This window comes from Sinohyriopsis cumingii, chromosome 6 (genome assembly GCF_028554795.1).
Source record: "Sinohyriopsis cumingii isolate HCF-2022 chromosome 6, ASM2855479v2, whole genome shotgun sequence".
NCBI classification, from domain to species: Eukaryota; Metazoa; Mollusca; class Bivalvia; order Unionida; family Unionidae; genus Sinohyriopsis; species Sinohyriopsis cumingii.
Window position 1 is genome coordinate 120,923,843 of NC_142966.1, and position 24,887 is coordinate 120,948,729.

The window sequence follows — 24,887 nt, forward strand, 5'->3', positions numbered from 1 at the left end:
CTTAAATATGATTGATTTGTTAATGGTCATTTGCCAACATTCCCCATTTCAAGCAGAATTATAAAAATCTTTGACAAACCAAACTATGGCTAATTCTGATGCAACTTGCGATCTTGTTATATATGTGTTTGTAATGTAATTATGCAAACACTATCTTCACAAGGTACAGAATCACTTCATATGTACTGTAAACTTTGTTAAATGTGTGTTGTGTGTGATTAGGACTTTTAACGTAGCTTTAACAATTTTTCAGTCATATCGCTATGATGTCTGCAGTGTGGCAGTTTATAGTGATGTATAGTACTGGGGCATCATGCTGCAAACATGTAGCATGATGTCCCACCCAGTCAAATTATTTACAAAGACCCAGCCTTACACTTCTGAATTTCAAAATATAATGTACAGACTGTCTTATCATTAATTAAAATACTTACAGCTACTAAGGAATCATCGATGATATGATCTCTTCTGACACGTATCCTGAGAAAGGGCATGGGAGGTATTCTGTGAATCAGGGACTGCAACATGGCAGCCATTGATATTCGCTGCTCAAACATCCGCACACGATTGTCTAAATACATACTTGTATGCTTCGATGCCGTTGTCAAAATAAAATGGTGATCCACAAAGGAAAACTTTGAATTGTTTTCAATGTTGTATTTATAATCTGTTTCTATGTGTATATACTCGTTCAAGGTTTCATTCACAAAGTCTTCATATGGAACAAGAGGTTCTTTGCAATCTAAATGTGAAACTCCAAGTTCCTTCCCAAGTGCATCCTCCTTCTGCTGGCGAGACTCTTTGGATTCAAAACCCATCGCTGCTGCACCAATCATTTCTTGTACCATTTCTACAGATTCTGACTCCATGACCTCTGGTTGTTCTCGCTTTCCACCATACAAACTAGCATAATACAGAATCTTCATTACTCTTGTTGGTCCAGTTATGTGCTCTTCATCATTGATAAAGTAGCCATGGGACCAACGTGCTTCATTGTCAATTAATTTCACAGTAATCAATTGCTGTAGGGATTGAACAAGCTGACTCACGTGTTCAACCCCAAACTTCGACCACACCCTTGCCAATTTAACTCGTCCTTCCATTGGAAGGTTTGTGAATGCTTTGCAAAACTCAGGAAATGCATTTTCTATGTATTCTGGACTTTGAAGGAACGGAATTTCCATGACAATAATAAAAATGTTAACATAGTTGGGGTTTTGTTCCAGTGGTTTTTCATACTTCAATTCAATGTTAACTGTTCGAGAAAGTGCCTGTAATGCATTGATCAGAGCATTCTGAAATGGGTGTCCTTGAATTTCTGATAATGCAGTATATGCTCTTTTTAAGGATGGAACATCAACAGAAATCTCTTCAGTAAGTAAATAATTACGATATCTGATCTCTTGATTAGGGCTTTGAATTGTCTCACCTGATTCCTCATCTTCCTTTTCATCAACATCTTTATCATCATCATTACCCATTGAACGTAATTCTTCTTTGGATAAACCTGACCCAGGTTTTTTCCTAAAACTCATACTTAATGAATCTGGATTGCTGAAAACTGAACCAATGATCTTTATCAAATTCGACCAGTCATTTTTTGCTTCACATGAGCTAATGATTTCCTCCAGTATTTCTTCAGTCAGGAATTTTACTTCGGCTGTAAATAATGAGAAAATATATCCAAAACCTATTTGCAAAGATCATAATGAATTTATTTATTACTGGTTGGAATGAATGTGAACTTAATTTTCCTTTTCTACTGCTTTTACCACCGCTGACATTTATTTTGAACTTTACCCTTGATGGCACCATATAGCCACCAATGCGCTGAGGTACCATACAATGCTGTTACATCATTTACCCAAAATGTTCTCAAAAGCGATTCAAGAAACTAAATTTGTGTGTGTAAAACACATATCCCCCCAAATGCAAACCAAAAAGTCCAAAGTCCAAAAAGGTTATAACAATTTATAATTTAACAAAATACGCAGCTATGGCATAAAATTTTAATGCAGGTCATCTACACATGCATACAAACTTGTTTACAAAATTTCAATTATCTATGCTGAGCTGAGCGGTATTTGTTAGAAGCAAACTCGGTCATAATAGGATACATATCATGCTATTTGGGTGGCACTACAATACATCAATATGTATCACACAGTTAGAAAATTATACAATAATACTGCAATGCAGAAGTGATGATACAACCTAATTAAGCAATCTTATCTATCTCATGTGGTTTATGTTTAATCATGCTAACATGGTTTTGCCAAAGTCCAAGTAAAAAAAAAGTTAACTAATGTCTACGAAAGTGAGTGTATGTGTGTGATTTGGATTTTTAACATTTCAGTCATATCGCTATGATATCTGCAGTGCGGCAGCTGAAAGTGATGTCTAGCACTGCGGCATCATGCCGCAGACATGTAGCATGATGTCCCACCCAGCCAAATTATCCTGACAACAGGCAGACCAGTCCTAACACTAACCTCTTAATGCTGAGCACCAAGTGAGGCAGCTGTTAGTACCATTTTTGTAAGTCTTTGGTATGACTCGGCCGGGGATCAAACCCACGACCTCCCGCATCCGAGGCGGATGCTCTAACCACTAGGCCACCGGAGCAGTTTCTACGAAAGTGAAGAACTGCAACAATGACCTGAGGTCATGTACATAAAAACTAAAATAACCCTAGACAATTTACTTTGTGTATTTGTTTTTTCTTCATTGTTTCAAGACTCTGTTAAAAAGTTTCAAAATGATGAAAACTTTGAATAATTCCTGAAAGAGCCTGAAAATCTAATCAGGTGATCTGCATATGGGTACAAACAAGCTAGTGAAATTTCACACATCTATGTGGTTTTTGTATGATCTTTCCCTAGATGGAAAGACATAACCAAATCAAGATATGTCCACTGCTGCTGTGGACAAAAAAGGTTGCTGTGACTATTAAAAATGTACTTTCTACAACTGAATGGTATGGGACTGCACAGGATGAATATTATTATGCATGCATGAAATGAATACACAGGGAAATCATATGGTAGCATTTACCCTAGGATCTAACAGTACAGGATGCTGTGTGAAGGGTGTCAGACAGGGGCACATAGGTATCGCTGTTAACTATTTCAGTGGATCAAAGTATAGTCTGAATGCAAGCAGGAAATATGTCATTATGACACAGATGCCACATCCAATATTATTCAACTGAAAGGCTAAGTCAAACATGGGCCATAAATCTCATGACTCTTGGAGAATGGTGAAATCAAACTTGACCATGTAATCTCTCAAAAGCTACTACATGGAAACAAAATTCATGACAGGCATAGTAGAACATAAAAATGGCATACTAACACAGCACAAAACTGTCTGCCAATTAGTGAGCAACATTTAATGAAGAAAAAAAAGCAATCAAAGAAAAATCAAAATCACACCAAGCAAGGGCAGCAGGGAGGGCTGCTGGGTGCATATCAAAATGTGTGGGCTTCAGCACAATGATTTTTCCATGTAGAGTAAGAAATAGTCTGGATTTTGCTTCAAAAACCTCCAGACAGCCAGATCCATATATGTACAACATGCACTGGCCCCTTCTGCAGACATGCAAAAAATAAAGTTCAAAGTTTTGTTTAGAAAAATCTGAAATACTACTACAACCTCATGAAAATATTATTAGGTCATCAAAATATGAATACAAAAAAGTAATACCTAATTTCACTTGTTTGCCTTCATCATGCTAACAAGATTTTCATCATGAAAACCAAGTCTAACAAGTTTTTAAAATGTATAAAAAAAACCTAATTTATAAAATAGCATGAAAATCCAATCAGGCCATCTACATATGGATATGAAATATCATCTACATTAAAAGGTTTTTGCTTAACTGTGCTGAAAAAGCTTCTGTAACTTCTGGGATTCAGTCCTGAAATTTATAAGGTTCTTCGTTACCGTAATTCCAAGCTGTAAGTAATGTCCAGCAACTGTAGATGGTGAAGAACTTGAGTTGTTGCCTCTAAATAATGATCATGATACTTTGTTATTGAAACTGGTAGTTTCAGTTTCTTCTGTACTATAACTAATGTCTTCCACATCAATACATTGAACATCAAAGAAATCTGTAATAATGTTCTTTCTATTCTCAGTGTTGGTTCATTTATATAATGGAAAATCACCTTCAGGTGCTACTACATAGATATATTGTCACTCTTACAATATGTATTGTCACTCTTGCAGCAGTACACATATCAATGCAGTTTGGTACTTTTACTGCTACAACAAGCCAAAAGACATAGTGAAAGTCTTTATTAGCTAAAGAGAGCAGGGTAGTGGACGTATTCTTAATGTATTATGATGAGGTAATATATATATATATATTCAGAAGAAATTCTGTGTGTATGCAGAAGAAACTGAGAAAAATTACTGGCATACATAAGAAAATGAAGCCAAAATCTTTGTATTTTGGGGCAGTGATGATACAAGCAATGATGGTGATGACTGTTGCTGTATTTGAAGACAATGAATCAAATAGAATCTGTTTACCACTGTGACACACAGACTGACACAGAAGATCCATCAATCAGATACATACAGAGTATGTTGAACACTGTGACACACAGGATCCATAAATCAGGTACATACAGACCTTATTTAGCACTGTGACACAGATCCATAAATCAGATACATAGTCTGTTTAACAATGTGACACAAAGACTGACATACAAGATCCATCAATCAGATACATACAGACCTTATTTAGCACTGTGACACACAGACTGACAAAGATCCATCAATCAGTTACATACAGAGTCTGTTTAACACTGACAAACAGATTGACATAGAAGATCCATAAATCAGATACATACAGACCTTATTTAGCACTGTGACACACAGACTGACAAAGATTCATCAATCAGATATATAGAGTCTGTTTAGCACTGTGACACACAGACTGGCATAGAAGATCCATAAATCAGATACATAGAGAGTCTGTTTAGCACTGTGACACAGACTGACATAGAACATCCATAAATCAGATACATACAGCCCTTATTTAGCACTGTTATACAGACTGACATAGAATATCCTTAAATCAGATACATACAGAGCCTGTTTTGCACTGTGACACACAGATTGACATAGAAGATCCATAAACCAGATACATAGTCTGTTTAGCACTGTGACACAGATTGATATAGAAGATCCATAAATAAGATATATACAGACCTTATTTAGCACTGTGACACACAGACTGACATATAAGATCCATCAATCAGATATATACAGAGTTTATTAAGTTTATCTTGTGTCAAAGGAATCAATGGCTTTGTTTAACATTTCAAATTATGCAAGTTTATACTGCTTAATTTATATATTTTATGGAGTTTTACTAATGATCAGCTATCAATCATTGGAAAAATACAACATTCGCATAATATGCAAGAGCTTAGAATCTTGAAATGCATTCTGCATAATCAACTTGCATATAGTGAGTATGTGAAAGTTACATTCAAGCATTGCATATAGTGAGTATGTGAAAGTTACAGTCAAGCCTTGCATACAGTGTGTATGTGAAAGTTACATTCAAGCATTGCATATAGTATGTGAAAGTTACATTCAAGCATTGCATATAGTGAGTATGTGAAAGTTACATTCAAGCATTGCATATAGTATGTGAAAGTTACATTCAAGCATTGCATATAGTGAGTATGTTTAAGTTACATTCAAGCTTTGCATATAGTATGTGAAAGTTAGTCAAGCTTTGCATATAGTGAGTATGTTTAAGTTACATTCAAGCATTGCATATAGTATGTGAAAGTTACATTCAAGCCTTGCATATAGTGAGTATGTGAAAGTTACATTCAAGCATTGCATATAGTGAGTATGTGAAAGTTACAGTCAAGCCTTGCATATAGTGAGTATGTTTAAGTTACATTCAAGCTTTGCATATAGTATGTGAATGTTACATTCAAGCCCTGAGACATATATGTTGGAATATTCATCAATTTACCTAAAGTACAGAATCAACTGACAACACGTGGCTAAAAACTGCATACACTAACATACAAAATTTTTCCTACTAAATTATGTTTCTTCGATAATACTTACCCAATCATAACACCTTAGGAGAATTACTACTACCTCGCAAATCCAGCCCTTCAGATAAAATATTTTAGTTTAAGAAAAACAAAAATTATCTACCAACCTTGGTCAGGCAAAGTGATTTCCCTTTGGCACAGGAATTGGCAGCAAATCTTGTGAATATCTCAGTTACTACTGGAGCATATGACATGCTCTCTATATGTATGTAACTGCAGTTAGGCTGGGAGTGACTGTGTGCATTACAATTGGGTCAGTATTATTGATAAAACATTTTACTAAAAAAAATTGGTTGCTTTAAATGTGGTACCTAATCAAAAAACCTTAGGAGAATAGGTAATAGGTGGTGGGAGATACATCCCCTTACCCCGGGAAGGCCATCTCTGGTCCCCTAAGATATATTGAGCTACAGTTAGAGGTCCCACCAGATCAAGCTGAGTTCTTTGGCATGAAAGATCTCTTAGATAAAAGCTGGAGAATGTGGACTCCAATCTCCATCCCATGCCATGGATAATATCAGGGAACAGTTTCGATAAAATGCTATTCATGTGGCAACTGCTCTAACTCTGGAAGCTGAAATACATAACAAATTTGCCTGAACTGGGGTTATTTCTCGATTTGCAGTACAAGTAACCCATTTTATCCAGGATGAAATTGCCTGTGCTGATATATCTTCCTGTTCTTATTTGAGATGTAAGAGGCATTATCTCCCTTGATGCAATAGCTCTGTTGTTTTTAAATACCACTTCAGATCTCGCACAAGGTCTCACAGGTGGCCTTGAGTTGACATGTCAAGAGTAGACAGTGCTTTAAGTATAAAAGTCTGGATTCCCATGGATGGGAACCTGTTCTTAGTGATGAAAGATTATACCATCATGTCCCATTTTGTTGGAACTACATGTAGTTCAGGTCTGCTGATAGGGCGTGTATTTCGTTAATTTGCCATCACTAATGAAATATGGAAGCAGGTCTTCTATGAAAGGTGAGTCAATGATGCCCTTGAATATGGTTAAATTGGTGTCTTGTTCAGCCAAGTTAGTACCCATGATAGGTTCCACTTTGGGCACAGGCCCAATGTTTTTGGCTTTGTATAATCAATGTTGGAGAAAACATCAGATAAGTCTTTGTATTGTCTAATTTCTTCTCTTTCCCGATGATGCAATGTGTCAGCAATTGTGAAGTGGTAACCTTGTACTGTACTTGGTGCTAACTTTTCCTTTTCAAAGAGCCAGAGCAGAAAGTTCACTATTTGAGGTGTAGATACCTGCAGGGGTTTAATGTGTTCTCGTGAACACCACTGTGTGAAGATCTGCCTTTTGCCTTTGTATGCTTTCAGAGTGGAAGACCTTCATGCTTGAGCAATTCTCTCAATGACTGATTTCTGAAGGCTTGTTTAATATGATCCAGACATGCAGATCCAGTAGCTCTGGACTGGGATGAAACAACTGCTGCCATGGTTGTTGAGCTGAGGAGGGAATATCTTGATTTTCCTGGGAATTTCTATTGTGAGATTGATGAAGTCATTGATCAACAACTTCTCCCTCCGAGTAGTGCAATCAGGATAAGACATTCTGATTATCTTGCTTTCTTTTGCACCTTTGGAATCAGAGGTGATGGAGGGTAAGCATATTTGTCCAGGCCATTCCAATCTATGGAAAGGGCAATGACTGCCCAGGCTTTTGGCTCTGGGACTGGTAAGACAACGGTTTGGTATTCCACCTGGTTGCAAATAAATCCACCAATGGTTGGTCCCGTCTCAGTGAAAATCAATGGATGATGAGACCATTCTGTCTGTATTAGTTTATTGCTCCAGGACAAAGAACATGTTAGTATGTTTAGTCCACCCACAATATGATGAACTTGGACATAGATTTGCCACTGAATACACCAACTTAGAAAGTCCCAGACCTGGATGAAAAGATCCAGGATGGTTCCACATTGCCATTTGAGATAAGTCACCACCGAAGAGTTGACAGATAGGATAAGAACTACCTTTTCATTTAAATATTCCTGTCACCAATGAAATGGTTTCAAAAGGGCCACCGTCTCTAATATACCAATATGCAGTAGTTGTTCTTGGAGAGACCATACTCTGCTGGCTTCCTGAAAAGATAGTAGTAGGAATTTAATGAGGGTGCTTAGGTTGATGTTCCTCCTACCAAGATCTGTGGAAATGGTGGTGAGAAGATATGTCATTTTTAGAGAAATGGAGGGTGTAATGTTGGTAGTACTGCTTCCCAAAAGTCTGTCCTATACGAGTCCCTATGTTTTTTTAAAATGTTTTCCCTGAATGTACCTGCGCTAATGTTAAGGCTGAATGGTGAAGGAACTGGTCTCCTTGGTGGCTTGTTTGTGGATTTCATCAACCTGGCTGTTAAATAGATTAGAAGATAAAGGATGCAATCGTAGCTTGGCTTTATGATGATCCTTAAGGAAGACAGAGAGTAGAAAGGTAGAGAACACTTCATCTCATTCTGCCAGCAGTAAATTCACAGCATTGGATAGGGTGTGTTGAGCAGCTCTGTTTAATACTCTGACCATTCTGGAGACCGACTCTCACATGTCCTTTTGGATTCGGAGTGGAAGAAGATAAGATGGAGGATTGCCATAGATACCAAGTCGAACAAAAAGCCCACGGAAACAATACTGTGTACAAATTGCTAAGCGTCAGTAAAAGATGTCCAATCCATATGTATGGTGTGGCTCTGTCATCCCCAAAGCGGTGATATCACAACTGAATGTTGGGTTGTCCATCTGAAATACTGGGGTATGGGACTTGCAGAACTGTGAGTCTTCAGGTGCTATGTGGGTTAGGCTCATGTAAGTGCCTGTATAGAACAGGTTCGACGTAATGGACAACAAGCTTTCTTCTGGTAACTTATCATGTATTATCTGTTGTAGTTGTGGCCCATTATGTTCTCTTGTATTGTTGTTGTTGTTATTGTGGGGTTTAACGCCATTTTTCAGCACACGATAGGCTATACATGGCGTCCAGTATTAATGGTGGAGGAAGAACCCAGGAAAACCCTGGGAAGAACCACCAATCCACGAGAAGCTACTAGCAAGCTTTCTCACATACCCACATTGGCTGAATCCGAGACTCAAACCAGTGCAGACAGAGGTGAGATGGCAATGATCCCATTCTCTTGTATATGACCTAGTCTAATTGCAATGGAAGTAGGCCATCTTTGTGGGGAAAGCATCATCCAGTTCATGATAAAGGAACATAATACAGGTAGCCAATCCATGCATCAGCTGTGCATTATTGTAATTTTGGCTGTTTTGTCTGATCTTTCTATTGCTGTTCAGCAATAGATATGGTGTCAAACCCTCAAGTGGAAAGGCCTATTGGCATTGCCAATAAGGATGAGTCCTGAGAAGAATGGTGGGCAGAAGCAGTCTGTGAACACAGATTTTTTTGCGTTTTGTTGCTGATGTACCATTTTTTGATTTATATCCCTTATCTAGAAGAAATTACCACACCAAGGACATGTCAGCATGTATACTTATGGTGTCTTCATCCTTTGATGTACATTTCTGCACTTTCCTCTTTGGAGCCCCAAGCACAGTATTCTACTGATCTTCAGTCTATGCTAACAGGAAGTGGTATGTGTAAATAGTTTCACAACTGGAACACACAAGTGGGGTGATTGTTGGTAGCATTTTTTCAAGCGTTTGCAAAGTTTACATCAAGCTTTGCCCATGGTCTAATCTGCAAGACAAACAGAGAAGAACATATATCAGTGCAGCCCTGAATCTGCAAATTGAACCCAATGTCATTTCAGAGCTTTACTTTTTATGCTGTTACCTGGAAATTAGTGCCATCAGGGACCAAATGGAGGCACTGAAGCATCAATATATATCAATTCATAATGCTACATGAAGAAAGGCTCAATGTCGGCCTGCACAGGTAAATTCAGTGAAGCTTGGTGCACAGATACTATGACTACATTGGTACAAAAAACTTACATGTGTGTACCCAGTAGTAGCAAAATTATAGATATGTAAGAGTTTTCTATAGCAAACTACAGACTTGCATACAAGTTATAACCATTGCCATAACCATTATGTTTTAAGTTGCATAGGTTACCAATGCAAGTACGTAAATATTATTAAGTGTGTGATGAAGGCAAAGTGATAAATTGTAAAGGTAGGACTTTGTTGTCATAGGAAGAAAGAAAACTGATGGAGTATACTTTTCTTCTAAAGTGAAATCTCCTCCAAATTTAAGTGTAGAACTTCCAGAAAGTTGGTAAAGGAATTTGTGAGGTCTCTCTTGACAAGAGCAGAAGTAGTACCTGAGATATTCACAGGATTTGCCACCAACCCTGTGCCAAAGAGATGTCACTCTGACCTACTACCACCTGGGTGAGCAGATAACTTCGCTTTTAATTAAAACTCAATTTTATCTAGAAGGGATGGATTTGTAAGGAAGTAATAGTTTTCCTAAGGTATTATGATTTGGGTAAAATATTTCAAGAAGGTAATGTTACTAAACTGCATTTAAAATGCATTAAATTCATTTGGGTTCCATTTCCATTCACTTCAGGTTTACATTTCATCCATCATCTTACTGTTTTTCACTGAACACCTCAGAAATAAAATCAAATTTACATTTATCACCTGTATTAATTGTTTTTCATTTAAGATCTCAGAAATAAAATCAAATTTACATTTATCACTTGTATTCATTGTTTTTCACTTATGATCTCATAAATGAAATTGAATTTTACATTGATCACTTGTATTTTTTGTTTCCTTTCATTCTCACTGGAGCAAAATAGAAATGCTTTAAACAAATTTTGGCTTTCTATTTCCAAGAGTATTAAAGAGAATTACTGCCTTTATATCTTGCCTTGTTAAAAATGTGCTTAAAAGTAGCCAATGCATCAAATGCAAAAGGTAGTACTGAATTCTACAATGCATAAAATGCAGCCACAAATGCATTAAATGTCAAAAAATATATGCAAAATACATTTAAGCAAATTCAATTCTTATTTTGTTTTTCTCAAATAAAAACTGCAAAGATACAATGACTGGTGATGATGTCATTACATCAACTTTAGCTGTTATGTTTGCCTCTATAGAATAAGATTACGCTTATAAGAAGTGAACCACTGTCTAATACTGCAAAGAATCTGATCCTAGATTATCATGTTAAAGGGCTGAAAATAACTGATTTTTAAACCCATTCATGTCATGCATGTTTTTTAAAAATCCATTTTCATTTACCACTCATCATTCTGCATTCTGCACTTATGTACTCCTTATTTTTTCAAAATGCATTCCTTGTTTTGTTTTAATTCATTCTGTATTCTGTTTGCATCGTGCTTTCATTTACTGGGAAAATCACCCATTTTAGATGAATTTAAATCATATCATGCTCTCCCATGGAAGAAATGACATCTGCAGATCAAGATAATTCTAAAGCTTAATGAATGCAACTGTCATGGTTTCATTTGAATATATAAACCATATTTGTTGTTTGAACTGGTGACAAAATTTTGATGATATTTGGATCTGAACCTGTAGTATGACAAACAAAATTGTCACTTCACTGTACCACATTGCCACTTGTCCTATCCTCTGCTGAGAAGAATTTTCTTAGAGAAAAATCATTGGTTTATTTATGTTTTCAGTGTCCACTGTTAACATTTATAATGGACTCAACCGGTTTTATTTATTACTACACATTATCACAATCAACCCATATGATATGCCGAGATAAAAAGTGATTTCATATAATGTAACTATTATGTTTTTTCAACGTATGCAGTAAACTCTTATATTACAAAAGCAAAAAACCTTTGGCAAACATTTACCCGTGGGACTCTGTTCCTTGGCAGGTGTCCCTATTGGTATATTTGATGAAAAAAGTGTTCGGTTAAATGGCACATCTCTAGAAGTGCTTGTGAGTGGAACATCTGGAAATTTTGATGAAGATGCCACAGGGGAAGTCCGAGCTATCACAGTATTCATGTGATCTTCCTCATCCTCCAACGTCTTGGCCATTTTGCATTTCTGGCCCTCACACAGGGGTGCTTTGGTTTTCAGTAACTTCAAGGCATGTACAGCTAGTGTATTTTTGTCTTTGTCACGTAAACAGAACTGTGGACTTGAGGCACACATTTCATTGTTACATTCTGGTTGTCCACATCCAACTGTCAACTGAGTAAAATATGCCTCAATCATTTTTGCTGCAGCCCGCTTCCTGCAAAAAAACCACAGTTTTGATGTTAAGAATGTATATACAATGAAAATACCGTATATACCCACATAAAAGTTAAGTCCAACTGCAAATTGGCACATACCCAGATCTGCGTTGCCTACTGCATTGGCAGATATGGGTCTGTGCAGTTTGTAAGGAGTTGTCAGTAGGACAAACAATATAGACCCTGATCTGCAGGCACATTATGATACAGCAGAACAGGATCTTTGTTGTTTGCAGTTTGCAAGATGATATTAAGCATGTGCTAATGTTTTTTTTTAAATCAGTGAAGGTTGTATGTGCTAACTTATGATATGCACTTTTTGTAATATCAACCTTTTGAGAGAAAAAAAATAAGTATGATTATTTCATCTTAAGAGTCATATATGCATACATTTCTTGTAAACACAACAACCTTTTCACTGTTTCTGATACTGTGATAAAAGCTGGCAAGTTAGGTTTTCAGTAAGGTTCCAAAATTTCTGTGACCCCAGTGTTTTTCTCTGCTGACATGATTTTCACTTTCAGTTTTTATTCTAGGACCCTGGATCAATTCAATGCTCCCCCCACCCCAAATATAAGTGAGCAAATGTATATCATGCACAATTTGTCATTTGAAAGAAACTGTGTTCTTCATTAATATTAAATACATCAATCTGATCGTAATTGCCTGATATCCAGGGATGGTCCTGGCTTTTAAAAAGCTGTCGCAAAAAAAATCGCCAACCTCAATATTTTGTTGCCAATTTTCAAAAAGTGTCACCAGAACAAGTAGTGTACATTTTTTCAAGTGTTAATTTAGTCTATTAATGTAACAGGCAATGAAAATTACAAAAGATGGGTTAGTTAATACTTTAATTACAACAAGCATTAACAAAATGTTACAAAGTGTTACATGAAGATCCGTCGCGATTTTAGGGCTGCCCACTTGTTGAATGCAGTTTCAAAGTCTAATTTTTCACATCTGTACATGCTGATTCTCATTAAATTCTCGAGAGATAGGATGCAGAGCTTATTTCTGATGTCAGTTTTTATGAGGTTCATCTTATGGAATCCACGTTCACAGTCTACAGTGCTGACAGGTGACACCAGTAGTCTCTCAGCAGCACCCCCCCCCCATGGCTAGCTTCACAAAGCTTGTAGCGAATTGCTTCCTAAATCCCAAGAATGATCACTGAATGCTGTATAAATTTTCTTGACAAGAAAAATAGGATCTCCATTCCCACGAATGAAACTTACACGAGTCAACACCTGGCAATACTGGACCGTATATATAAGCATAAATTCACACCCAATTTAGGGATTCTTTCACTCCTGTATTTTGAGAAATAAATAATTATTATTAATTATGCAGAACTGTTTGGGTTTTTTTGCTATTTCTTGTTGTGGAGTTTAAGTCTCTGCAGCCGTAACATGGGACTGATGGCAAAAGGAAAAGATCAATGAGTAAAATGTTGCACTGGCGACAGATGTAATTGTGATTGAGATTTTTTCCATTTGCTTTGTATTTATACACAGTAGTCAGTACTTCAAAGGTTATCAGTTTTCTATGAAGGTTCAGCAAAACTATTGTATTGGTGTATGTATAAAAAAAAAACAGAAGGATTAGCCATACAATTAATTGTATCTGTTCTATTCGCGTCTTCAGAAGTCGGTCAGTTGTAGGTATAGTGCGGTAGCATGATTGACTGTATTGCAGCATACAGTCCTCAGCCCAGATGTCAGCATAAGCAGATTATGATGTAACAATGCACTGTAAAGATGGGGTTGTCAATAAGAACAAAGGATCGTTTGTGTAACAGACTGATTCCAATGTATTGCTTAGTCAAGTTTGTGGCTTCCTTTCATTCTGCCTTTTAATTTATCCAGTCCAAATCCATGATTGTATGTACAAATTAAATAACCAAAAAGTATGTCGCCAAAAAAATCGCCAGATGGGATATTTTTGTCACCAATAAGGAAAAAAAATCACAATTTGCGACATTGGCGAAGCCCAGGACGATCCCTGGATATCTAAATCAACCACCAAAATCAAGTACCTGCAAAAGAACAATGAGTCATTTTCTAGTTATTACAAGTGTTGTCCAAAGAGCAACTGGCAACCCTGCAATGGCACACTTAACATTTTCAGTATTTGTGATAAATATATGTGGTATAATATGCAATTGTAATGGATCTAGCAATGTGTCATTGTCAGAACACATAACAGCTGCACAAGGAATTAGTTTTAATCTTCTCACTAAGCCTTAGAAACCGAAAGCAGTGGTAAAAGAGTAAAATACAATTGAATGTAACCAAGTTATATCAGCATTAAATTGAACACATTTTAGATCTATGTAACAACAAATACTTTTTTCCAATGATTATTGAGCTTTCAAGTTCAAAAGTACCATGTCAAAGGGATGCAAGTTTGCTACAAGTTTTCCTAACTTTAGAGCAACCCAATTCTCACCACCCCTACCCCTAAATCTCAAAGACTCGGTGCAGGGTTATAAGGTAAAAATGAAATTTTCTGTTGATTTTCGTTTCCATTTCCTTTTGATACAGTTCTTAAATAACTCAAGCAGTGTCATATGAATTATATAATTGGTTGCTTGGCTCCAGAGGCTAGGGACAAAAAATAGAATATCATCAAAGTGAATCAAAGTTATTTTTTTCTGAATATTATCCAAAGTATAACTGCCCATTAAATCTGGTATGGGGAAAGATAACTTACAGCAGTTGATTGCTGGAACTGGATCAAATGCACCCTCATCAATTGAAGCATCTAAACAGTTGTTGTTTTCTTAGCATGCATTCTGTTTCTCTGTTCCAAGCAAATTCTGTTATCAAGCTATTTTTAAAATATAATTTTCGTTCAATAGTGTCATATTCTATCTGAATAGTTCTGTTTTCCTTTGTTGGCATCAGACAGGCAGACTGGCAGCAACTTCGCACTCTATACCATCTCTTGCAATATTCAACCAAGACAGTTAAATGAAGACAACAATGTAAATAGATCTTCATTAATAGCTAAACAAGACCAAAGTGGTGATGGGAGTCAGGTGCAAAACTTCTTTGACTTCAGTGCCATTATCAAATTAACCCTTTACCTCATTCAAGCACCTCTGGATGCTTCTACTCCATTTGCATGGAAGCGCTTTTGATGCCTCTACTCCATTCGCATGGAAGCACCTTTTCACGCCCACTATAAACATTGGCCATTTTTAGCTGGTTTTCGAAGTGCCACCTTCAGGGAAAACCCCTATTAGATACCTCTTTCATTGCTGTGAAAGACCATTATGTCAGATCACGTGGTCGCTGTTTATGCTCTGGTCGAAATCTGCTATTTATAAGTAACTGGGTTTTATTCTCCACTCTCCAAAATGGAGGTCACGGATTTCGTTCAGTACTTTTCATGATTAGAATCTATGAAAGCTTCAATAACTTACCGTAAGTAAAGGTTCTGATATTGATGAAGGTAGCAATTAGTTTTTATAAATTATCAAATTCAGATGACTTAGTGACGTAGATGCAAACAAAGAACTTGTAAATTTCAAGTATGAGAAATGGCAGACGGTTGGTCACGCGGCTTCACTGACTTGACGGTGAACAAGTTCTCTCAAGATTTTAAAGCACATAAAAATTCTTCTGTGAAAAATAATTACACAGCTATAACGAACAGACTTTAGTCTTAAATTTTTCCATACATATTAGATATGTATCAATAATGTAAAATGGTTAAAATTGCTGTTAAATGTAACATACACTACACTGCTTAAAAGTTAACAGGCAGGCCTATGTGTATGGAGTCACATAGGTAACAGGTGTTCTATTTATAGCACACTGCACTGGGTAACTTAGCTACGTGTGTATCAGAGGGCTAAAAAGCCATATACTCTATGAGGTAAAGGGTTAAAGGAGAAATACTTTAGTTATTACATATCAAATATTAACTTTTTTGTCAGAGAACCATCCAGTGGTTGATACACGTTTAAGAAAATTGGCAACTAAAATGCAAATAGTTATAGTAATGTTCTCAAAAGCAGATCTCAATGTATCCATAATGGTAATTCCATTAAAACTGTGCATAAAGCAGTCAGTATTATTTCTAGGATTTTTCTGCTAGATTATATTCATATCTAAATACCTCATGTTTTGCTACTACACTAAGCTAATTTATAAATCACTATTTTTCAAAACATTCACATTTACTCACCATGTCCAAAGGGTTGAGTTTCGACCAATGATAACATGTACAAATCAGACATTAGGACTTTCTAACAAAAAACTTATATTCAGGCTTGAAAAATAGTTTAACTAAAATTTATACAGGGGGTCAAAGGTATTGATCTCATAATATACTTGAAATGAACAATTCAACAAGTATTCATAACTGCTTAGTTTAGGTTTTAACCATTCAATTTCGTAGGTAAATGTGATCTTCATTAAACAGTCATTCTCTAAAGACAAAAGACAGCTCTGGTGGCCTAGTGGTTAGAGCATCCGCTTCAGATGCAGGAGATCATGGGTTCGAACCCCAACCAAGTCCTACCAAAGACATAAAAATGGTACTAGGCGCTCAGCATTAAGACGTTAGTGGTAGGACTGGTCAGCCTGGTATCAGGATAATGTGACTGGCTGGGACATCATGCTACATGTCTGCAGGATGATGCCACAGTGCTAGACATCACTATAAACTCTAAAGACAGGAAAAATAAAATAAACCCAACAATAACTGCAACTTTAGTTTCTAACAGTAAATTAGTACTAATACAGAGCAAAAACAGGGAATAGTACATTTGATTATAACAGAAATCTCTCCACCTCAGTAACTTAAAATGGTTCTGTTTCAGCATTACAATTACAAGAGGCCTGTCTACATCTAAATGATTTAAAGTTGCTGTCAGCCATTCTGACAAGAAAATAAAAATGATTAAGATGGAGTGGGTGGAGTAGTACAAGTGGCAGTGACCAAACTGCTCCTTTAAAGCCTGGGCGATAAACTTGTTTTAATTCAATGGTTGTGTATGACAGTTGACTGTGTAGGCAATGGTGGTCTATTGTTTTCCTTCAAATAAATCAAGCAATTTATAAATCTGGGTGAAAAACCTTTTCAGACTGCCACATTATTTGGTGCTTGGCCGAGTATGTCAAATGTCTGAGCAAACATCTGTTGGATATTGTATACCCTGGATTGAGCAACAACTGTAACACAGGATGTATTAAAGACAAACACAAAAAATACCTAATGGCTTTATTGTTGGTGGTTCAACAATAATTAGATTAAAAATTATCAGCTTTTCAAGGAACCAATGTCATTTTCAAGAATAAGTAGTGATCAGATATATTTATTGCTCATGAATAAACATATCTTATCAAAGTATTGAATCAAACTCTTTGTAGTACTTCAAGAAATGAGGGAAAATTGTGTACAATTTCCGACAGCTTGAGTTTCATATTTTGGCAATAATTTGTTCTTTAAATATCACCAATAAATCTGAAGATATTAAGCTACAGCAGGATAGTATTTTCTAGCTTTTTTCTCTTAGACCCAACAGGGAGAGGACTAAACTCCCAGAAATGCCTGAAACCTTCTTTCTTCTTCTTAAAGTCCTCCAAAATTACTATTGGGACCTTTGATGGTGCTCTCAGAACTGAAATCCCAAGAAAAAATCCTGGATTAGCTATTTTTGCCACTTTATGTCCAACAAGTTAAACTGAGATATGCTACCTTGCTCAAGAGTACTCAAAATAGTCAGGTGGCTTGGTGATGCAACCTCATGATCACGAGTCTGACACTCTAAAACTGAGCTAACTTGTGATGTGTGAGCCATGGGTCTGAGCCTCATGGTAAAGTACTCTTCTTGGCTTCTCATCTTAATGTGAGCCTCACAGCACAATGCTCTTCCCAAGCTTCTCATTTTAAATTGAGCCTCACAGTACAATGCTCTTCCCAATCTTCCCATTTTAAGTTGAGCCTCACAGTACAATGATCTTCCCAATCTTCCCATCTTAAGTTGAGCCTCACAGTACAATGATCTTCCCAAGCTTCCCATTTTAAGCTGAGCCTCACAGTACAATGATCTTCCCAAGCTTCCCATTTTAAGTTGAGCCTCACAATACAATGTTCTTCCCAAGCTTACCATTTTAAGTTGAGCCTCACAGTACAATGCTCTTTCCAAGCTTCCCATTTTAAGTTGACTCACAGTACAATGCTCTTCCCAAGCTTCCCATTTTAAAATGAGCCTCACAGTACAATGCTCTTTCCAATCTTCCCATTTTAAGTTGAGCCTCACAGTACAATGCTCTTCCCAAGCTTCAAATTTTCAACTGAGCCTCACAATACAATGCTCTTCACAAGCTTCCCATTTTAAGTTGAGCCTCAAGTACAATGCTCTTCTCAAGCTTCCCATTTTAAGCTGACTCACAGTACAATGATCTTCCCAAGCTTCCCATTTTAAACTGAGCCTCACAGTACAATGCTCTTCCCAATCTTCCCATTTTAAGTCGAGCCTCACAGTACAATGATCTTCCCAATCTTCCCATTTTAAGTTGAGCCTCACAGTACAATGCTCTTCCCAAGCTTCCCATTTTAATTTGAGCCTCACAGTACAATGCTCTTCCCAAGCTTCCCATTTTAAGTTGAGCCTCACAGTACAATGCTCTTTCCAAGCTTCCCATTTTAAATTGACTCACAGTACAATGCTCTTCCCAATCTTCCCATTTTAAGTTGAGCCTCACAGTACAACACCCTTCCCAAGCTTCCCATTTTAAGCTGAGCCTCACAGTACAATGCTCTTCCCAAGCTTCCCATTTTAAGTTGACTCACAGTACAATGCTCTTCCCAAGCTTCCCATTTTAAATTGAACCTCACAGTACAATGCTCTTCCCAATCTTCCCATTTTAAGTTGAGCCTCACAGTACAATGCTCTTTCCAAGCTTCAAATTTTCAACTGAGCCTCACAATGCAATGCTCTTCCCAAGCTTCCCATTTTAAGTTGAGCCTCACAGTACAATGTTCTTCTCAAGCTTCCCATTTTAAGCTGACTCACAGTAGAATGCCCTTCCCAAGCTTCCCATTTTAAGTTGAGCATCACAGTACAATGCTCTTCCCAAGCTTCCCATTTTCAACTGAGCCTCACAATACAATGCTCTTCACAAGCTTCCCATTTTAAGTTGAGCCTCACAGTACAGTGCTCTTCTCAAGCTTCCCATTTTAAGCTGACTCACAGTACAATGCTCTTCCCAAGCTTCCCATTTTAAGTTGAGCTTCACAGTACAATGCTCTTCCCAAGCTTCCCATTTTAAGCTGAGCCTCACAGTACAATGCTCTTCCCAAGCTTCCCATTTTAAGTTAAGCATCACAGTACAATGCTCTTCCCAAGCTTCCCATTTTAAATTGAGTCTCACAGTACAATGCTCTTCCCAATCTTCCCATTTTAAGCTGAGCCTCACAGTACAATGCTCTTCCCAAGCTTCCCATTTTAAGTTGAGCCTCACAGTACAATGCTCTTCCCAAGCTTCCCATTTTAAGTTGAGCCTCACAATACAATGCTCTTCACAAGCTTCCCATTTTAAGTTGAGCCGCACAGTACAATGCTCTTCCCAAGCTTCCCATTTTAAGTTGAGCATCACAGTACAATGCTCTTCCCAAGCTTCCCATTTTAAGTTGAGCCTCACAGTACAATACTTTTCCCAAGCTTCCCATTTTAAGCTGAGCCTCAAGTTGTCTCTATCAAAACAGCTGATCATAGCTGATCTTGCTTACTTATTAATTAAAATTTAATAGATATAACACATTATATGAAACATTAACCATCTACAAAGACTTACATTCTGTCTGATTCTTGAGAGTCGGCCTTTAACTCTGGGGATCTAGACCCGGAACGAGATGCTCTGAAATACATAAATCAGCATAGAAATTACAACAGGCAAGGCACAAGACATATTGGTGAGCAGGGGCTCACTAGATACCCTATTTATTTGGCATTAGTCATCAGAACACAATTCTTTAAGTGATGATTGAGTTTCAAATGGAAAGTAGGTCACAGTGAACCACTGCATAAGATAGTTTCATCCTAATGAGGCAACACACTTTAAAAGGTATTAAAACAGAACCTTGACTCAAGTTTTAAGTATTGCAGAATCCTAAACAAGAGCACCATGAATGTCAATGTTTCACACTCCTCAATCTATATATCTGAAATTTCTGTACACTTTTCCTCTCATTACACAATGATTTGTGACCTTTGACCTCATAATAGGCTTCTTCCGTATACTAAATGCAATCAATGCAAAACATTTAGGCATATGATGTGCAACTAATTTTTTATTGTAGAGAATCCACTTTTTCCTCCAATCACAGTGACCATTACTGTTTACCATTCTATTACTCTGCTAAATGCAAGCCATCCACAAAGTTTCACCCCCACCCCAATGATGGAGAACTGTTGAACAACAAATAATCTTACCGATGTTACCCATTACACAAGTTTTAATGTAAATAGGTGTAATATTTCTACTGTATGAATGCTCTAAAAGAACCAGCAAAACACTTCATAATGGAAACCACGTCCCTTAACTCTCATGAAAATATAGTGTCAGTTTGTGTGTGTGTGTGTGGTTTGGATTTTTAACGTAGCTGTAACAATTTTTCTGTCATATTGCTACGATGTCTACAGTGTGACTGTTTATAGTGATGTCTAGCACTGGGGCATCATGCCACAGACATGTAGCATGATGTCCTACTCAGTCACATTATCCTGACACCAGGCCGACTTGTCCTAACACTAACCTCTTAATGCTGAGCGCCAAACGAGGCAGCTGTTAGTACCATTTTTGTAAGTCTTTGGTATGACTCGGCCAAGGATTGAACCCATGACCTACCGCTTCAGAAGTGGATGCTCTAACCACTAGGCCACTGGAGCGGTTGGTGTCAGTTTGAAAAGAAACCTTATGTTTTGCAATACCTTCAATCTGATCATGCTTTCTTGAGGCTAAATGAATTATATCGGGGGGTCAGACTGAGCAATAACAAACTTTGGTATCAAAACTGGGGGTCAAATTAAAAATTTGGGGGTTTCTGAAGCGCAAATGAGGGTAAATGGAAACACTGAGATTAACAGTGACCCTCCACATTAGCATAGGTCCTCCTATATCATAAAGCATAGCTCCTGTAATTTCATCCAAAATGTTTCAAGAGGTAGTTAACTACAACAAAATTCTGACATTATAAAAAGCACCATCCCTTGGACGGGCTCATGTAGAGATCCTTCTCTTGCCTCATCCAATTGTCAATTGTCACTGACTGTTGCAAAGTCTGGAAGCATGCATGTCCCTCCAACCTGTCAAACTGGCATCTGACTGTACAGATTGTGACTTTTGGTGTGTGTCTGCTTGTATTCTGTCATGATTATCATCTAATAGTCTAAACAACCGAAATTGGGCACCACTGTGCCCTAAGGGCGATTTAAAGGTGCATGAAAGGGTAGCTGAGGCAGAGCATGTCCATGGCCACAACAGCAGGCAGAGGAAATGAAGAAACTCCAAAAGGAACATGACAAGCAACATCTCTGACAAATGATTAATATGGCTGCCTCTGGGAGGAACACAAATCTGGTTCAGATGTATTAGAACTCCATACCAAGATGAATGAAATGTTGGAAAGGGACATGGTCTGATTTCTTCACATTGATTATCCACCCAAAATCGGTGAATGAAGAAGAGAAGGTTGTTCATATCATAAACTTAAACTGAATATACCAAGTATTTTTGCAGAATACTGTTCAGGTATGCTATTGAGCAGGGCATCATGAAGTGGAATATAGCACAGTCCAATGTTTTGGTAAAGGCATAATCAGTGAGGTTGTGAATGAAATGCAGAATTGTTAGCCAAGGTGAAGTTACTTGTGGGATATTATGTCAATACTGGTAGGTATGTGGAAATGTGTATCAGACAGAGACTGATTGTTTAATTAAAACTTCACATTGACATATGAATAGATTTTGCCATCTCCACCATCAACTTCAGGGCAGTAATAAGTTAATTAAGTTCAGCCTCCTTACATGTATGGCCAGTCTCAATTTCCTAGTGGATTTTATAAACAGAAAAATTAAGCAATTAAAAACCAGAGAATCCAGTTTTGAACCACCTCCACTGCCTGCTTCATGACTAAATGTTCTATCAACTTCCAAACACACCTATTTCGTGAGATCATTGGGACCTTCATCATGAAGTTGGATGATGGAAGTGGGGGGTGCCAGATGAACAGGATTCGGAGCCACTATGAAATGACTTTAATCACCAAATTATTTGTTGCAAAGAAGCTGATCTAAGTCTGACATAACAGAAGGAATCTGGCATCCACAGGTAGGTTGCTGGCAGACAGGAGGGATAGCTTCTGATAAAGTCAGGCAGGCAGAAGACAGATACATTATTTGGAAAAGTGTTGATGCACCAAGACTGAAAGAACCATCAGAAGTGAAACTCATTCAAACTGGACAAAGAAAGGAAATAAATGATAAATGCCTTACCAAGGGCAACTCAGGCTGGTTTGGGAAGGTATCAAACCTGCAATCCTAGGATCACAAGTCCAGTAATGTAAAAAAAACAAACAGGTACAATGGCTCCATAGGAAAACCCTAAACCAAAACCCCACCTTTTGGTAAAAGATCCATTTCCATAGATCAGCAGAGAAGGGAAAGAAAGGAATTGACAAGTTGGGGAGAAGAAAACAAACTGCTGAGACTGATAACAGAAATCTGTTTTAACAAAATTGTGAAAATAGGTTCATTTGAGACACGTTTCAAAATAAAACCAAAATAAAATTTTAAAACAATCTACAAGATTTACCCATTTTAAAAAGGTAAATCGCATTTCCATCACAATTCCAGTTACTGTACCACTGAATCACATGATACTGAAGAAGGTGATTCAAGACTGGTATTTAGAGAACAGCTGTAGGATTTTGAAAACTTAAAGTACAGAGCCACTTTTTCCCATAAAATGGTAGTCTAGAACATAAACAACAGTGTATCAAATTTTTCAAACAGCCAGTTCAGAAACTAAAACTGGATGTTCTGAAAGCAGGGACTTTCATTAGAAAGAGCTCTAGAAAAATTAACATTCAAATCTGGACCCAGAGGTTACAATAGTTCCAGGATTATCCATATTTCAGGAACAGACCTCTGTGGATAGTCTACCATTTAATTATGCATAATGCTGTTGTATCTTCCATGTAAAAAAAAACATTCTTTTGTGGAAGAATGAAAAACTGGTGAGAGAGAATGATGCCACAAAATGTGAGCCCTAACAAACAGGAAATTGCACAAAACTCAGTATATCCCTTTTCAAGGATTTTTTTAACTCCGTTAATAAAAGAAAACCTTTTGACAAACTAACAGGTGTATATGGTACAAAATTCCAAATGTCATAAAATAAGTGTTACATCTCAGAAAAGGCTTTCCAAAAATGTCACACTCATTTTAAATTACCAATATTACTTAATTCTGAAACACCATATTAGGGGCAAAATTATTTCCATGCAGACATCCTGAAATTCTGATTGCTATTGGCAGAAATTTCCTCCCAAAAATGAACCTGGCAGCCATATCTTACGTCTAAAACAAAACATTCAATATAAAAAATGTGACAAAGATAAGTCACTGATATGCCTAATTATTAAATGTACAAAATTGTGCCATCTGCAGTTACAAATTTCCTGCTGCTTCAGTACTAGCACCTTACCATCCTTCCATGATTAATGGTTTTCTCTCAAACTATTTATTTTAAAAAATTCTTTCAGTAGACTATACTACAGCATTTCACACAACAGTATTTTATTCCACTCGAGTTTTAAAAGTAATTATTCACTGACAAAACGCTGACTGACTACTTCAAAAATACATAATGTTAACCTAATTAATGTGGCAGAGTCCCCAAATAAGTCTTGAATGATGTAAATAAAGGTTAGCTGTTGTTGACAGTATCTGCTTTCTTTCAATTTGGGCTATGGCTTCATAAATTTTGTCATAAAGGTAAATCTGCAGACACCACAGTGCATTTTAATTCCTAACCATGTGACTACTGTAATGTCTATAATGCAAATACTGGGGCAATCATTCAATTATAGGGTTTTCAATTAGTCTTGGAAAGGAGCTTTTACATCTCTTTCATCTTGTACTTTGTGACTATAGTATATACAAAGAACTGCGAAAACATAATGACCAAACATGCTTGGTCAGTAACATCTCTACTGATTGTCTAACACAGAAGAATGTCTTAACTACACATCATGTATATACTCTGTTATGCATATTTAATTTGCAATGTTTGTTCGTTTTTTTAAAAATACATTTTTCAGTATATGCTATTATAATGTAACATTGTCTTGACCTTGTCCAAAATGATGTTCATTTTCTACTTTACCTGAATTATTGATTTGTTAAAATTCTGTAAACAACTAATATGTAGCTAAAATATTCTCTATGTATATGGGTTTTATGTAATTAGGATCATTATTAACAGAAGTAAACATATATTTTGTATTCATATTGTTCTTAACCTACATTTCTGATGCAATGGAAGCCATGAATGCCAAAACTG

At 36.9% G+C, this 24,887-nt stretch overlaps 1 protein-coding gene across 1 annotated transcript in view; it reads right to left on the reverse strand.

Moving 5' to 3' along the window:
* The window catches only part of LOC149797852 (ubiquitin-protein ligase E3A-like), an 80,158-nt gene that overhangs the window by 52,973 nt on the left and 2,298 nt on the right, over positions 1-24,887 (reverse strand). Inside the window, exons 2-4 of the mRNA XM_089962866.1 lie at positions 20,117-20,179; positions 11,916-12,304; positions 435-1,660 (exon numbers count right to left, since the gene is read on the reverse strand). Of these exons, the coding sequence (XP_089818992.1) occupies positions 435-1,660; positions 11,916-12,304; positions 20,117-20,179 (1,678 nt within the window). The remainder of the gene's footprint in view (positions 1-434; positions 1,661-11,915; positions 12,305-20,116; positions 20,180-24,887) is intronic.